Genomic DNA, 17,829 nt, shown 5'->3' with positions numbered 1-17,829 from the left:
CCGCTCCTGCGAGGCGCCGCCACTCCTTGGCTAATAGGAACAGCTGTGCTGGCGGGCTGCCCGCTGAGACTCACACAAGGCCCCCCAACAAGACCTCCTGCTCCCACTGTTACACATGTAGCCCGGGGCCTCCACTCTGGCCGCACCTTAGATACACCAGGGAAGACTTTTAAAAAATGTGACACCTGGATCCCACCCCAGAACAAGTCAGCTGGAAAATGGGGGCTGAAATCGACACTTTTTAAAAGCGCCCCCCCCCATTTAATTGTAATGTGTTTAAGAATCCAGAAGAAAAGCTTCCCTTTCAAATAGAAATACTTCATGTTTTTAATAAAAAATCACAAAAGGGCCCTCCCTCGTGGCACAGCGGGTTGGGACACAGCATTGTGAAGCTCGCTGCAGCCACTTCAGTATGGGTTTGATCCCCGCCCAGGGAGTGACCCCCAGGGCGCGGCAGACCTCTCCTGTCTCCCCGCTGCTCCCCCCAGGCAGTGTACTTTGTCAATCTGGCTGTTCCACTCCCCACTCTGTCTCGGGTGAAGCCTCTCACCACTCCTGCACCTCTGGCCTGTACCCCAGTTCTACATGCATAAATAAATAAGTTGTTTTAAAAAATCACAAGTGATTCAGTGAGAAACCAAGTGTGGATACAGGCGCTCGCTGGCCGGGAGCCCTGCTTTATACTTAGTGAGAGCTTTGAGGATTGAGGATTCCAGCTGAGTTATAAATTCTTCACTTGCTTTCCTTTCCTGATACACCTGATTGTAGACTGCAAGTTAAAAAAAGGAGATAACTAGAAAGAAAAATTAAAAGATACCAGCGGCCCTTATCGTCATTAAGCAAAAGCACATTATGAAAGGAAGCGTGTAGAGGGCCCAAGTATGTAGCGTGTAAACCCCAAGTGTGCAGACAAGATAAAGGCCAAGCTGGAGGCTGCAGAAAGCAGCTTTTAATCAGAGCGGTAGCAAGTAGAAAGTTTAGATATAAATTTGCAAAGCAATCCTGGGGTAGAGGGAAAAGCACTGAAAATTAGAAAATAACAAAAAGTGCTAATCATGGAAAATTAACTAATGAATAGGTGTTTCTAAAGAAAACCACCAGAGGAGAGGTGTGAAAGCTGTAACAGGACATTTGCTCACTTAATAGCTAAACAGAATCCTCTCCAAAGCACAATTAGCAAAGGCCCTGAATTTGGGCACTCAGGAAGACTCACATATTTCAGGCAAAATCAAGGGTTGTACACTTGGGATACGTTTCAATTTTTCAAGTAAATAATGCAGAGGAACAAAAGGGCAGGCAGGTAAGGACTGCTTCAGGTCAGTCAGCCGGGCCCTCCCTGGGGCGCAGCGGGTTAGAGCGCAGCGCTGAAAGCTGGCCGCAGCCGCTTCAGTGCAAGTTCGATCCCTGCCCCGGAGGTGACCCACAGGGCGCGGCAGACCTCTCCTAACCCACCCACTGCTCCCTCAGCAGTGGACTTCGTCGATCTGCCTGTTCTGCTCCCCACTCTGGTGAACCCTCTCACCGCCCTGTCCCTGCACCTCTGGCCTGTACCTGTCCTGTATAAATAATTTTTTTTTTAAAAGAATGAATCAGTTAAAGAAGAGGGTATGGAAACAGGACAGAGGAGCTAAGACCTGCTGCTGTCCAAGCAGGAAGTCGACCAAAGAGTACAATCTCAACCCGAAAGGTCAGTTCACATCTGAGGATGAGAAAAACAGTTCAGCATTGATGAAATGGATGGTGACATGGAATTCTTCAGGCGACAGATCAGCAGTCACCTATGGAGGCAGGTTGGCCCGGCCTCGGGAAAGCTGACTATTCAGACATTTTCTTTTTTAAGATTTATTTATTTATACATATAGTTATTGGGGTACAGGCCAGAAGTGCAGGGATGGTGGGAGGCTTCACCAGAGACAGAGTGGGGAGCAGAACAGGCAGACTGATGAATCACACTGCTGAGGGGAGCAGCAGGCAGGTTGGGAGAGAGGTCTGCTGCACCAAGTGGGTCACCTCTGGGGCTGGGGATTGAACTTGCATTGAAGCAGCTGCAGCGAGCTTCGTAGTGCTGTGCTTCATCCGGTTGTACCACTAAGGACGGCAGCGATATTTTCTTGACGAAGTAGAGGGCAGCCAGTTTCAAGATGGAGGGAGGAGGTGGCCTTTGCTCAATAGCTACCCATCCTCTGTTCTCTCTCCCCACCTGCTCTCGCTGCCTTGAGAAAATAGATCTCTATTTCTGTGCCTGAAAAGGTCTTTCCCCCTCTTTCACTATGTTTTTAGCTTAAAGGTGACTCAATTTCAGAATTTGTCTCACACATGTTAACTTAAAATCTTGCCAACAGACTTTGAGGACAGATATGTTTTCTTTTTTTAAAAAAAATTTTTGTTTATTTATGCATACAGAACTGGGGTACAAGCCAGAGGTGCAGGGGCAATGAGAGGATTCACCAGAGACAGCGTGAGGAGCAGAACAGGCAGACTGACTAAAACACACGGCTGAGGGGAGCTGCGGGGAGACAGGAGAGGTCTGCTGCGCCCTGTGGGTTCAGCTCCCTGCCGAGGATTGAGTCAGGCCAGCGGCTGAGTGGCCTCACAGTGCTGCTCTAACCCACGAGGGAGGCCCAGGTGTGTTTTCACTGATAAGGGCTCAGAGGCAATTCGGTGACATGTGTATGATCCCAGAGTGAGCGAGCAGCCGGCTGGCCTCTGGACCCACATGTCCGCTTCCTGCTTACTAACTCTGGGGTGGCTGACATCATCCCTTTCCTGGACCGAGAACAGTATTTAAGCGGTACCTGAGTGGCAAATGACTATGCCTGAGAGTATTTATTAACCATATTTGCAAATGGCACCATTTCTTCACCCTTAATATGCCCTTTTCCTACTAGATAAGGTTGAGAAAGAATGATCTTATTTTATTCATCAGAAGGTATTAAGTTCAAGCTTTTATTTCCTTTATTTAGGGATAAATGAGTTTTAGTGTGTAGCTATACAATAAAATATCTCACTTATCAGCTTTTGAAAAAAGTAGTACAATCACGACAAGTCACATTACAGGCCTCCCTGGCCGCGCAAGGGTTAAAGCGCAGCGCTCTGAAGCTGTCCTCAGCCACTGCAGTCAGTTTGATTCCTGCCCAGGGAGTGACCCACAGGGCAGACTCCCCTGAGCCGTCTGCTGCTCCCCTCAGCAGTGTATTCCAGTACTTCCGTCTGTTCTGCTCCCTGTTGTCTCTGGGGAACCCTCTCACTGCCAGCCCCCTCCCTCTGGCCTGTACCCCAGTTCTTGTATGCATAAATCTTTTTAAAAAATCACATTACAGCTAATATTAAGAGCAACAATAATCATCAGTAATATTAGTTACCACTTCTATTTATTTATAAATTTAGCTACACTTCTTCTAGTGCCTATGAGAAGTGGAGAGTAGTGGTTTTTTGCCCGTAATGCTCAGTCACTATTCACCAAAGCCACTTGTCAGTCTATGTATTTTTACATTAATTGTAATGCGTATTTAGGAAATTTATGACACTGAATTTCACAAGGAAAGTGGGGTTCAAGTAATTAAGAATTTTTGACTTGACAGAATATTTAAAATAACAAAACACCCTTAAGAAGTTTTAACTAAAATAAACATTTCAGCCCATGGCTATCTGTGGTGAAATACCTTCCATGAATTATGATTCTTTCATAGGCCTCCCTTGGTGGCTTCGGGGTTCGGTCTCGGTGCTACACTGTGCCAGCTCGGCTTGGATCCCCAGACTGGAGCCGACCCACGTCAGCGCAGCAGACCTCTCCTGTGTCACCCCGCTCCCCTCCGCGGTGGATTTCAGTACACCCACCTGTTCTGCTCTCCACACTGGTGAATAATCTCGCTTCATGCACTTCTGGGAGTACCCAGCTCTTCAGCACAAAAATAAAAACTATTTTTTAAAAAAAGATTTATTTATGTATGCATAGAGAACTGGGTATAGGCCAGAGGTGTGGTGGGTGAGAGGATTCACTGCTGAGGAAAGCAGCGGGCGGGCCAGGAGAGGTCTGCCGCGCCATGTGGGTCACTCCCTGGCCGGGGATCGATCTCGTGCTGCAGCAGCTTCAGAGAGCTTCATAATGTGGTGCTCTAACTCGTGCGCCACCAGGGAGAGCCCAAAATAAAAACTTTTTAAAAAATGATCCTTTTATGCAGTTAAAAATATTTAATGCTACTTTTTCAGAACATTTAGGATTTTTTTTTTTAATAAAAGTAGCAAATTTCTCTAGTCCTAAGCATCGCAGCTCCGGTCTGGATGTCTAGTTTCTAGAAAGTAGTTGCAGTGTCCGCCGAAACCACAGAGCCTAGGAAGATGCCACGAGAATGCTGCTCTCCACGGGGGAAAGTCTGCTGAGTGGCTTGGGGCACGGTGTCGTCATTGTCCCATAGTTCCAGTGCAGGCCCGGGGACAATGGTTAACATTTACTCTAGCTCAACTTTGTAAGAAATAAAAATTAATGAAACACAGATTTGTCTTCACTTAACACTCTAGCCATCATTAAGAGTTTTTTCCAGACTTTTATTTTTTGTGTAAAACTGGGGTGTAGAGCAGAGGTGGAGTGGGTGGACATGAGAGGATTCACCAGAGACAGTGGGGAGCAAACAGATGATTTTACTGAAACCTACAGCTGGAGCCAGACATGAGAGGGCAAGGGGCAGAGGTCGTGAAGCCCTGTCAAGCCGTAGGCCATCAGGAAGGCCCAGTTTTTCCTTAATTTTCCTTTTTAAAGCTTTGTTTATTCATTCATACAAGAACTGGGGTACAGGCCAGAGCTGGGGGGGGGGAGCAGGACAGGCAGATCAACTGAAATTCACGGCTGAGGAGAGCAGTGGGGAGACAGGAGGGGCCTGCTGGGCCATGTGGGTCACTTGGCTGTGGAGAACATCACAGTGCTGCAACTTAACCCCTTGTGCCACCAGGGAGGCCATTTCCCCTGCAATTTTAAATAGTGGAGTTATAAGGAAAATTTCCTCTGAGTTTCATGTGAACATAAAAGGTAGTGAAGACAAATGCCTGAGACAACTTAAACACTGATTTAAATATGCCTGAAATACAGGATTGAATGTTTCAGTGCAGCTGAAAATCTGGAAGAAAGGAATTCTCTGTTCTGTTTAGTACCAAATGTAACAGTAACTGAAGACTGTTTGCAGTGTACACGGGAGTCAAGATGTGCAGACTGAGTTATATGGGCGGGTCACGACAGATGTAATTCACTGCACACTTCAGCTCCAGTGATGCAGGGATCCAAACCTGAAGGCAGCAAATGGGGTTCTGATATGACGCCACGCAATGTCAAAAAGCAGTTTTTCTTGGCAAGTTCCCAGCCTGGCCACCCTGTGCGGGGCGGTCCCTGCCTGCAGCCTGCCCGTGCAATCTCAGCTGGACACCTGGACTTCCAGATGGACGTGCTTCTGTTTAAACAAGGGTTCTCACAGGGAATAAAGCAAAGCAAAACTGATCTCTTAACAAAAAGAGCCCTTGTCTCCATGGGAAAATGTGACCCACAGAGTTTGACCAGAGGAAAAAAACTCTACGGGCAGCGGAGCAGCTTGTTCCTTCCCTACTGGGGTGTCCTACCGCTGCATGCTGAGCAGTATTTTTAGGGAGATGTAAAGTGCAGATGCGCCAAAGGCTGGGATGCTCTCCCCATCTTCACCAACAAAGCTGGCTGGTCTGCAGCTATTGTTCAAATTACCTAAGTATCAGTGAAGTTCTCATCTTGGTGGATTTATTTACACAGCAAGACCGCGAAGATTTTAACCGAAACAAAACCACCCCCACATTAACAAGAACAAGCAAAATAATCTTGATTAATGACCCTGTAAAAGCACCCTATTATTAATGTACCAGTTGGTATTAAAAAGGTAGGGACACTTAACTTGTATTTTAATAATATTTTAATAAAGGATAATAAAAAACAAGTTACAGCCAACTGTTAAGCCCCCCCTTAAATTCTGGGGTACATACATTGAAGGAAGCTGGTCTTTCGGGTACAAGCTCCAGGCAACTCGCTAAATCTACGCAGTCCACAGGCCACAATGGTCACGACCTCTCACATAGGTGTCTCGTAACTCCTAGATTCTGGTCACTATCTCATATTTTCACTTCTGGGTAAGAGAGAAAGCATTCTGGTCCATTAATTCCCCTACACGCTCCTGGAGGACATTAACCAATTCTGCTATTACGAAGACATGCGTGTCATCAATGTCTTGAATGATGAACTTCTTTCCTAGGGCGTTTGATTCATCCAAGTACAGCAGAAACTGCTTCATGGCGGGGTCACTGTGGAGATACACACGGGTGATGAGAGAGCCTTCTGTCAAATCAGAGCAGAGCCCTGAGCAATCAGAATTGAGTAGGTGGAATTTTCAAGGGTTTTTAAAGATGTAGAGAGTCAGTCAACCCTTAGTCCCTCTCTGCTTCAAGTGTTAATGATTAAGCTGTAGCTTCATTTTAGAGCTGTTGTAAGTTTAAGAGGCCAGTAGGATTTTAAAAGAATAAACAGTCAAAAACAACTGAAAAGTAATGCTCAAAGTTGGAGTTAACAGGCTTAGACTCACCGCTTCCTTAACGGATTCCCAATATGAACTTTCTTACCGTCCATGGTCATTTCCTCTAAGAAGCCAACAGCCCTGCACTCTTGCCACTGACAGATTCCTTTACCAAAGCGGCTGGAATCACCCTGATAAAGTAGGTGCACAGAGGAGCTGGAGGCAGACCCAAGCCCCGCCCTGCGACGTACCTGTGAGACCCGGTATATCCTCAGTGGCCCAAAGCCCACAGTGAGCCTACGAAACAGACTGTTCTGAAAACTAACAGACAGTGCCACGGGTGTCTGGGTTACAGCAGGTAACATTATTTTTCCTTTTTTACATTTGGAACCTCCTAAGTCTGAACCATCATTCCGAATCTTTACAAGGAAACCCTAACAAAACCGCTTTGAGAATACTGAGCTCAAAGAAGAGCTCTAAGTTCAATTCTGTCATCTGTGGTTTTAGGTTTGGAATGCTTAGGACAGTCATAAGGGAAAAGGATGCAATTTCTTGGATTTACTGAGGTATCTTGTTCATAAAAACCCTGAATCGTGACAAAGGACACTTCAGGCTTCATATACAATGACGTTTAGGAGTAGAAGAGGAATGTAAAAATGTCAACTTCCACAAAGACTTTCTTAGACAAAACAACATATTCTTTCAGTTTCTGGAGAAAAGCTAATAGCAGCTATACATTTAGCAATTTAACTCAAGAGATCAGTATAATTTACTGAAGGCAAAGTTTGCTAGTGAGGTGAACTGTTTACTTCAGTCACTACAGGAGTGTGGGTCATGATAGCTCACTATGAATACAAGCCCTTCTGAGATGTATTCTGAATCACTTTCAACAACAATCACGTAAGTGACTGAACAAGTTGCCTGGCCGCAAAATCACGCGAACATTCAAGGAGAACTCACAGAGGTTTTGACTCTGGTTCGGCTGCACTCATCTACTTGATCCCCCAAGTTGCGCATGCTGCGGCCGCAGGCCTGAGCGCTGACTGGCGCAGTTCAGCGAGGCTCCTCCCAGCCGGCGCAGGAGACACGGAGCAGGCGCCGTGCGCGCCGCCCTCGACAGTGCGCACCCCGCGGCAGCCCCGGGAGAGATTAGGCAGGTAGGATGACAGAGCAGGGACACCCGAGGGCCTGGTGAGTGCATGTGGGGTGGCAGGGGCGGCACTGGGCAGGCGACATCTGCACAGGCAGGTGAGGAGGCAGCGAGCCAACCAGGTGGCCGCCAGAGGGGCAGCTGGGTTGGCACGGGAGGGACAGGTGGGGAAGGGGAGAGCAGAACAAGATGCCACCAGTCACAGGGTCCAGTCACAGGCCATGGAGTTGACTTTAGGGGCCTTGGCCTCTTCTGCACGACATGATTTAACTTACACACTAACCTAACATTTCAAAGTAAGACTCGGCCCTCCCTAGTGGCACAACAGGTTAGGTCACTCACAGCGCTGCAGGCAGCAGCAGCTGCTTCAGTGCAAGCTCGATCCTGGGCCCCGGAGGTGACCACAGGGCGCGGCAGACCTCTCCTGACCTCTCGCCCGCTGCTCCCCTCAGCAGTGGACTTCATCAGTCGGCCTGTTCTGCTCCCCACTCTGTCTCTGGTGAAGCCTCTCATGGCCCCTGCACCTCTGGCTTGTACCTCAGTTCTGTATACATCAATAAATAAATCTGAAAAAACAAAAAAACCCCAAAAAACAAAAAGCAAGTCTCACAGGCTCTCTGTGGTGGTGCAATGGGTTAAAGCGCAGCACTATGAAGCTATCCATTGCAGCCTGCATTAAATCCCTGGCCAGGGAGGTGACCCATATGACACAGCAGACCTCTCCTGTCTCCCCGCTGCGCCCCTCAACAGTGGATTTCAGTGGATCCACCTGTTCTGCTTCCCACGGTCTCTACTCAATCTTCTCACCACCCCCCCCAGACCTCTGGCCTGTACCCCAGTTCTTACATGCATAAATAAGCAAATCTTAAAAAAAAAAAAAAAGTAAGGCTCATAGTAGCTGCTAGGTTGTGTGGTACAGAGAGGGGTGGAAAGAGGGAGCCCTCTGAGGAAGACTGCAACTGTCTAGGAGAGAGGAAGACGTGGACCTCAGTGCTAACTGACGGTGAGCAGCTGAAGTCAAGGCGCAGGTCAAATGCAAAGCAAAAGTAACTTGCTGAAACTAGACTAGAGCTTTGGGAAGAAATAAGGAGACCCCAAGGTGGTTTCAGCCTGAACAAACAGGATTAAGGAGGATGGCTCAAGGAATATTAACTCTTAATAAACCTAACCTTTCTGAGGTGAGCTGAAGCACAGGGAGAACAGTGTGCAAAAGGTTAGGAGTTTGTTCTGGTGTGTTACAGGTGCGGTGCCCTCCGGCACCCAAGGGAGGAGATGAGCAGAAAGCTGGGCACAGACTCTGGGTTTCAGCACTGAAATCCAGGGTGAGACGGCAGTTAAAGCATGACAAGGGGGTGAGCCCAGCTATGGAGAAGAGCCCAGGAGCCATTCCTGGACCCCCACAGCAGCGAGAGGCCAGGAGGATGACCCCGCAGAAACTCTGGGATGTGACTGCTGAAGCAGAGAGAACAGGGGGTCCCGGGAGCCGAGTGAGCAGACTTCAGGAAGACTGGCCAGCTGCGTCCAAGGACCTAGCAGGTCAGGAAGATAAGGACCGACCACTGGACTCAAAGTACTGGACCTCGTCCAGGGTATTTTCACTGGAGTGTCAGGGGAAATCTCCAGACTGGAGTGGTTTTCAGAACGCGAGGAGAAATTAGAGAAGTGAGTATCTAAAAGTCTTTGGAGAAATTCTGCTACAGACAGCAGGGACACGAGGGGCTGGGAAGGGCTGTGGGAACCAAGCCTTGCCTGGCGGGTAAGAATTACTGCAAGTCTGTAATATCAACGGGAAGGAGCCACCACGGAGAGGCTGCCACAGAGGACACAGTCTCATGCAGCACGAGGGCTGGGCCCACTTCCCCAGAGGCTGGCGTGGCGAGGACCTCAGTCCACCCATACCGAGTCAGAAGCGAAGAGCACGTATGGACCAGATCCTTGTGGAACTTCTGGGAGTTCTCTGGTAATTGCTTCTATTTCCTCAGCGAGACAGGGAGCACGCACCTGTCGGAAATGAGGACAGGGCAGCGTGCCGAGCCGACAAGATGAGGGTAGGGACTGCGTCTCCCAGCCCTTCGAAGATGCGGGTTCCCTACACGCTGAAGTTGCCAAAACTGGGTGCATCTTAGCATCAAGACCACGTTACTCATTTTTCTTAGAGGCACACAAACACTGGTAAATTTCAAAAAGGACGAGGTCTTAATGCGGTGAGCTCTAACAGCTTTCCTGGGAACAAGGGCACATGGCTGGACCAGCTGGCTAGGATGAAGGACGAGAGCCGAGCAGGTCATGGACGCAAAGTGAGACCAGTGTGCACACGAGCTGCGCCTTCTCCATTCAGAGCTGCGGAGTCAAGGTGCAGAGGAGGTAGAAAGCTGGATCCAACCAGATGAGTCTGGTGTGGTGAGGGGGTGGGTGGTTGAGCGACTCTGCAAGAACAGTACATGGCTGGACTGTGAAACCTGAGCTGGGAAAGGAGGAAAGTCAGGGGGAAGGGAAGCGCCACACTCCAGGCCCGGGAGCTGCCTATTTATGGCGTCCAGTGTGGGATCAGGTGGACACCTGAAATGGAGTCTAACATGAGGACGGCCTGGGGGTGGGGCTGGGCAGGTGAAGTGGAGGTGAGGGAGTGGCTACCGCAGGGTAGAAGACAAGCTCGCTGAAATGGCAGGCAGGCTGCTGAGAGGGGCAGCCGAGGGAAATCCCAGCTCCCAGGGGACTCCCGGAGGGACCGTTGGCACGAGCACAGGGTGCTAAGGAGGGGTGGTGGGCGGTCTGGTCCGACGAGGCTTCGTGCAAGGGTTAGATTCTGGAAGGCGACAAGGAGCAAGCGCTCCCTTTGCTGGCCCGAAGCTGCCAGAGGCACCGGAGGAAGGCGCGATGGGAGGAGGAGTGTGGGCTTCCAGCGAGCGGGCGGCGAAGGTGGAGGCCAGCCTGAGACGAGGCCGAGGAGTCAGGCTCCGCTGCTGACATCTCCGCGGGGTCTGGGCGGCAGAGTGGGCAGACCAAGCTGATGCAGAGCCGTGAGCTCAGGCGCGCGGGGGGATGAGGGTGGCAAGGGTGTTTGTGGCAGCTGGCGTGACTGGAAACAGGAAAAGCAAGAATGAAGGGGGACACCAGGGATCTCCCAGGAGATGAAGACAGGAAACCGAGAGGAGCCACAGCCTTGAAGGGCGGGTGGGAAGGGGTCTTTCAGAGACAAAGATAATGCAAAAGGTCACAGACTTCGCAGGTGGAGAAAGTACGGAATTTTCTATTTCCACAATCCCCTACATCGGGCAGTTGCACAGAACAATTTAAATAAGAACTTTTGTAAAGCAGCAACACTGTCTATTGAAAAGCCTCACTGAGGGAAGCGATTTTCTCAATCTTGGACAAACAGTTCATAAAACAAAATTAAGAAGAGCTTCAGGAGCAATTCCAGAAGGAAGCCGGGGTGACAAGGCAGGCCTAAGGGGCTCTTTCCAGGGGACATTACAGAAATGGAAATGAGGAGCCCACAGGACAGGGCAGAGCCTTGCTTCTCTAAACCACTGTTTTCCTGCCTAGATGCTTTCAGAAAGCTCAGCTTCTCCCTGCTTACATAAATAAAAGGGGCGGGAGCAGGGGTGGAGAATTTCACAGCTGTGTAAGAGAACAGGATGGACACAGACCCGGCCCTCACCCGGCTCTCCGTGGGGCTGTGCCCTGGTGCCCACTTCCCCTCCAGGCCCCAATCATCCTGGACGGTCTCAGGTTCCCCAAGAATCTATTTTCTAGAATCACACTGAGATTTCCTAGAATGTACTTGACACGATAGCACAAACACATTCCCATTAGCCCTAGGGCAGTTTTTGGGCCCAAGAGTATAGGGGTGACAACACCCCTGCGCCCCGCCCATGCTGTCTGGGCTCAGGACACGGGAAGAGTCGCCGGCTGCATCTAAGGGTGTCAAAAGCAGCAAAGGTACGTGGTTGTGAAGGTTGGTATATGATCTCCAGAAATTCTCTAAATGGAATACATTTACATCCTGTTAATGAAGCTGAAGCTCAGCAGAAGCCAAGCAGTGCAGGGCACGCCTGAGCCCTAGCCGGTGCTCCCCAACGTCCGCCACCGCACACCATCGCTATCACCTGCGCCACAGTGACTGACGGACTTTCTTTAAATTGCCTCTAATTTTACCCTTAAGCTTAACTTCCCTGGTACAAAGCCGCCAGACACTTTATGTGTTGGTACCCGGCCACCCCGAAGTTAAACTGGTCACATAAAGTACTGTTTGTTGCGTTCCACCCAGACCATCCTGGGCACTGGTGGTGCGGGGCATCTCTGGGGAACATGAGTCGGCGAGACACGGAGTGGCCTGTAATGTCAACAGCCTCAGTGAAACTTTTTGGAAAGAAATGGAAAGCTTGATCAATGTGAAATTCATCTGTAAGGACCACCTGAAATACAAGAAATATACTTCGCAAGGACTAAGAAAGGCACTCGCGTCGTAAGGGCCACCTAAATCTCTCACCTCAATCCAGGCTTCGCCGTGGAGCGTTTCTGGGGATCTGCTGGCAAGAACCCCCCGGGGCCAATGCCCATACTCGCTCCAAGGCCTGGGGCCAAGGGAGCAGGAAACCACGTCTGCCCGGGACGCGTGAAGGGCAGCTGTGACCCAGCCCCTCCTGGAGAATCTTCCTATAACCTACACAAAAGGATTCTGGGAGGCATTACAACCTGCCGGCTTACCGGATGACGCAGTTAGCTGAGTCAGACCGCAGCATCAACTGGTCAGCGACCAGTTGTCAGCATGTCCAGCTCCTCAGAAAATCTTGGCTTAGCTTATGATAAATACCCTGCCTGATAATAATTACCTCACAGATATAAGTACTTAACATTTAAAACCATTTCTCCGTAAGTTCAGCATGTTCTGAGAACAGCATGTTTTAGAAAGTTGCTGTTGAATATGAAGCGGTTCTGCACACTGAAATGTTCTCCCTTTCACAAACACCTTCCAAAGCATTTTCTGCATTTGGATTTTGGCCAGCCTGAAATGAAGGTAGAACCTATACGGGACCCAGTGTCCTGTAGGCACTTAATAAACGTTAATCAGCGCTGCTGCTTGAGCAGAGCCGTAGCAGCCAGCCAGGCCTGGAAGCATGCAGCTAGACGGAATGACAAGCCCCAGTTTCCGCGATGACACTTAGTAGGTTTTACTGCTATAGACACACAACTCTGAAGAGACCACTGGACTCAGAAAGTCTAACCCCAAGATCCAGCTCAGCTAATGAAAACTTCCAAGTCTCATAAAGTCACTGTACCTCTCCACATCCGAGGCTCCTATGCTGGAAATGACGCCACTCACGTCGCAGGACTGCAGGATTAGAGTATCTGAACATCTTGCTCACTGAAGATACTCAAATACGCAGCAATTAAAATGCTGACAGGATTTGGGTGTGTGGGAGGATGTAGGCAGAGATTAAAAATTCACAGTTCTCTCTCTATGAAATGGTATGTTTCTATTATAAAAACATTAATCTGTAAGACATAAAGCATGCATTATCTAAGACGATGTCTGCATTCTTTAAAAAACAAACAAAAAAAACCAACCACACATTATACTGTTTTGTGGAGACAGCTCATGTAAGAATAGATTGGGTTCTAGAGCCAGAAAACCATGGTTTAAAATCCCAGGTTACTTAGTTGCGCAACTCTAAGCAAGATGATGAATTTCCGCTGCCTATAAAATGCAGCTGTCCATGGCTGTGCTGTGTAAGGCTACTGTGCACCTGACTGTGTATTTCCTGGTAAGGCACACGGCCTCGTTTATTAAGGTGTCCAGCCCTGTCCATCTGACATTGTATTATGCAGTATCACTGCCCCCACCATTTACAATGTTTTCAAGTATCTTGAAAGTTGGTTACTAAAATGTCAACATCAACTCTTTGTTTTATTATTAGCCCATTGAACTACCTCTATTTTAATCTCCAAGTCTGATACTTTGTGCCTTAGCATAACCGTCAAGAAACGGATTATTGTATTAAAGCCCCAGCTCTCAATCTGTGTTCACATCAGCTGTTTCGCAACACCGCACTTCCTGCACCCGAGTGGCTAGTTTGGTGAGGGCCTTCCTTGTAAGTCACGACTTGGGGACTGCAGTCACTGCCTTTAAAAGTGACTCTGCTATCAGAGCCAGCCAGGCCACCCTTGGAAGCATACACATACCTGCCCAGGGGATCCAGTGTGCAAACCTTTTTCGTACTGAATGTGTGTCCTATTTTTGCCCATTCTGATTTTCACTGTGGCCAAAGAAAAGCTCTAAAGGATCATGAATAGCCTGGAAGCTGAGCTGAATGTACTCTTGTCTCAACTCTGTAGTGAATTCCTTATGCAGACAAGTATTCACTGAACATTTACTACAGAGTATTTCGGGCACCGTTCTGGTGTTTGGGAAGCTTCAGCGCACACGGACCTGCTAAGATAGTACAGAGCCCTGAAGACAGCTAAGTGGGGTGAAGGGCAGAACACGGCTCAGACTAGTCTTGCCTTACCGGCTTCTCACAAACCATCCAGCTCTAGGAGACAGAGCCATAGAGACCAAGCTGGTTGGGTGTCCATTCTCTGGCTTCTCGGTCACCACGCTGTGACCTGGCGGGTCTGCATTTCTGACCATGCCCCAGGAGCTGGACAGGCATCTGTCGGGTGTGAGCTGCTTGCTCTGCTAACTGCCACGGTGAGTTGATTTGGGGAGATGTGTGGTGTGAGGCTGGCAGCTGAGTAGGTGAGCCCCAACAAAGAGGATGCTTTCACCAATTTCACTCTTGGTATATAAGTACAAACTTGCAAGTAAAAATTTAAAAAAAAATTAAATTTAGCTTTAGATTTTGCTGTAAGACTTGGGAGGAAAAAACTATTATATCCAAGTACTTTGATTTTTCAGTTCACTGGTCACTGGTCTAAAAAGGCCACCACTATACTTGGCCTTCTCTGCCGCACATTTACCATCAGTTTAAAGGAACTTGAATATGGCAGTGAACAAAGTCGTTCTATGACAGGTATCATTAAAAGACTCCCTTTTTGAACTAGGCCAGACGTGCCTGAGAAGTATTCTGCCGGCCGCCTGAAGTGAGTGAGGAGCTGCACTGCAGCACAGGGCAGGCGGTCCTGGGGCTGCCTCGGGACAATGGGACTAATCTGGGGATCACACTGAGCCATGAAGGCCATCAGAGCAGAGGCAGAATCCACGAGGCTAAGCGACAACACAGAAACCAGGCAGAATTCACCCAATGGGAAAGAAACACCTTCGTTCCTCTATAAATCTGTTCTTTTGTCCTTAAGGCCAAACTGAAAGCTGACAACTGAGATTTTAATGCATCTTCCAGACTCATTTAATGCTGTTCAGCCTTCTTTTTTTTTTTAATTAGAAGATAGATTTAATTCAGTCACAACTATCATTCCAGAAGGGTTATTCTGGAGCTAGTCTAAACTATTCTACTACAGGCAGCAGTGGCAAAGAGGATGTGGGCGAGGTTGGGAGAGCAGCAGGAACACAGAACGGCATGAAACTTAAAACACCAGCCGAAACCCCGACGAGAGGGGTGACTATCAAATCCAGCAGTACATTTTGGAGACCTGTAAGTAACAAAAAGAAAAAACTGACAGCTGACACTGTGTATACCCTCTGTATTAGTGAAAACTTAATTGATCAATGAGAAGAATATTTCTAATAATTCGGACAAAGTAGTCAGAAAAGTCAAACACAAAATTCAACCTGGCCAAGCCACAAGCCAGCGTGCTCCGGACCTCAGGCTCTAGATTCAGCCCCTTTGTTTTCCCAAAGGAATAGCTCTCACCGAGGGTTTCTTCTTACCAACACATTCTAGCCTCAAACAAGAGTAACAAGAACAAGAGTCCCTTAACAGATGCTTCTTCGTGGCAACCGTCCTTGCTCAGAGGACAACAAAACTTCTCAGGAAGGTCTCCGCTTCCTCGCCTTCTTTTCCTATCCAAAGCTCCCCAGTCTGGCATCTACCCCTCCTCTCCACTGAAACAGCCCCCATCAAAAATTCCGGTACCCCATGCGTCTTCAGCTTATTCCACTTCTTATGACCACCTGACAAGGCCTATTTACCTTCCCAAACTCTCCTCTTGCTTCCCTCCTCCTCTGCTTCTGTAATAGCCATCCAAACTCTAAATCTGCTCTATCATTTAGGGAGCCCACTAGTCACATGTCACAACTGAGCACTCAAAATGTGGCCACTCTGTGCAATACGCTGTGAAAGTCAGATACACATTGGTATTGAAGCTTAAGAATGTAAAAAGGATCTCACACAATTCTGAAATCTTAATACGAACTGTGAAGACGTATTTGGGGCCCAATGGGTTAATACAATATATTTTCACATTTTATCTCACGTTTTAACAAAAGATTTATGTATTTATGCATACAGAACTGGGGTACAGGCAAGAGGTGCAGAGGCAAAGGATTCGCCAGAGACAGAGTGGGGAGCAGAACAGGCAGATCCACAAAGTCCACTGCTGAGGGGAGCAGCGGGCAAGTCAGGAGAGGTCTGCTGCACCATGTGGGTCACCTCCAGGCCAGGGATCGAACATACTGAAGCGGCTGCGGCTGGCTTGCAGTGCTGTGCTTTAACCCATTGCGCCACCAGGGAGGACCCTATTTTATCTCACTTTTTAATATGGATACAGACACCTTAAAGCTGTGTACGTGGCCGTGGCTTGGACTGTATCTCAATTGGACAAAGCTGCTCTAATGCCAGCAGTTGTCTAGGGTTTGGTTTCCCTCCTCCCTGGCCTTGTCACTACAGTAAAACATGAGCCCCTGGCTCACACCAGGGGCACAGAAATGTGGACGGTGATATGACTATTTTCAGACAGATAATGACAGCGATCAAGAGGCAGGATTCTGGGGTGAGAGATAATTACTGGCGAGGCAAAGACCAAAGGAGAAGCCTGACCCAGCAGCTTTTCAGAAGAGCGATAACCAAGGCCTATGCTAGGTTGTGTAGGGACTTTACCATTAAAGTTTCTAATTGCTCCCCTGGAATGAGTGCCTAGTTTAAGGTTGCAAAAGCTTCAACTGCTTCTCTTTCTCTTTTACAAGCTCATACCTTGTCATGGTGAAGACACTAAAATTCTAGTTAAATTCTAGACAAAAATTCTAGTTAATCACTGATGTGACTAAGGTTAATCAAATAGACTACCCTTGGCCAATTAGATTTGCTCAATAAAGACCTGTGAAATCTGGCACCAGGAAGAAATTTAGCCACAAACTCCGTTCCACTTGTTATATATAAGAGCAATGATGCTGAGAAAGATGGAAAAATCAATACATTCAGATATGAAAGCAAAAAAAGAAAAAGCACTTTAGAAGCGGTACGTGTGTAAATCAAGGGTCAACAGGAGATGTAAAATTCATTATCGAAACTACTAACCATTCTATAAGCACTCCTTTCAAGACGTTGACCATCTTTCCTCGGTCAGAAGGTGCGGAGGACCTCAAGAAAGCTAGTAAAAGGGATAAGGTGACACAAAATTCAAAAGCATCAACTTCAATGTACCTTGGTGATAGGCGCATCAAATGACGCAATAAATATTACATGTCAAGCTTAACCATTTAAGCTGCCGAGATGCAGGGCTGACATTAAGAAAACATACGTTCTGATCTAGCGCACAATGAAATCTGCCCTCCTAGGAACAGTAATGGAGCACGGACCCTACTTGGCACACGCGGCCCACCCGCACAGTGCCCCCCAGCTCTCGCAGGTGTCCACCTGCCAAGGGCTTTCTTTCCCCACCCCGGGGTACGATACAAGCTCGGGTCCCGGGCGGCGGGCACCACAGCCTGGCAGCTTAGAAAGGGGCCTTGCAGGGTCTGGGGCAGCCCGGCCCCACTAAACCCTCAAACCGCACCCGGACGCGGGGCGCCCCCTCCCCCGCGGAATCCTTTAGGCTTCGCGGGGCAGCGGCCCGGCTCGTCAGGAAGAGCCCACGAGGGCGCGGGCCCCGCCCGGCACCCCGGCACCTGAAGACGCGTTCCTGAGTCCTTGGTCCCTCCCCTCTTCCTTCGCGACCGCTCGGCTGTCCACGCACCCCGCTTTCCCCTTTGTTCCGAGAGCAGACGCCACGCACCTCCGCCCACACAGCCGGCAGCGCCTCGGCGTCCCACACCAAATGCGC

At 48.7% G+C, this 17,829-nt stretch overlaps 1 protein-coding gene across 3 annotated transcripts; it reads right to left on the bottom strand.

Annotated features, from left to right (window-relative positions):
* Positions 1 to 5,912: 5,912 nt before the first annotated feature.
* GTF2H5 (general transcription factor IIH, polypeptide 5) lies at positions 5,913 to 17,823 on the bottom strand. Of its 3 annotated transcripts, none has more exons than XM_012724002.1 (3): positions 17,782 to 17,823; positions 17,085 to 17,157; positions 5,913 to 6,309 (listed from the first exon to the last, which is right to left on the bottom strand). In XM_012724002.1, exons 2-3 carry the CDS (start codon positions 17,117 to 17,119, stop codon positions 6,129 to 6,131), a joined length of 216 nt encoding a protein of 71 aa, XP_012579456.1. In that variant the 5' UTR covers positions 17,120 to 17,157; positions 17,782 to 17,823; the 3' UTR covers positions 5,913 to 6,128. The 3 variants fall into 3 exon arrangements, with proteins under 3 accessions (XP_012579456.1, XP_004674010.1, XP_012579458.1); XM_004673953.2 differs by having other exon boundaries at positions 17,743 to 17,810; XM_012724004.1 differs by lacking the exon at positions 17,782 to 17,823 and adding an exon at positions 17,675 to 17,767.
* Between the last annotated feature and the right edge of the window lie 6 nt (positions 17,824 to 17,829).

This window comes from Condylura cristata, unplaced genomic scaffold (assembly GCF_000260355.1).
Source record: "Condylura cristata isolate star-nosed mole 26May11 unplaced genomic scaffold, ConCri1.0 scaffold00001, whole genome shotgun sequence".
In the NCBI taxonomy this organism is placed as follows: Eukaryota; Metazoa; Chordata; class Mammalia; order Eulipotyphla; family Talpidae; genus Condylura; species Condylura cristata.
Note: the sequence above shows the minus strand (reverse complement) of the source record. Positions and strands in the feature narration are given on the sequence as shown.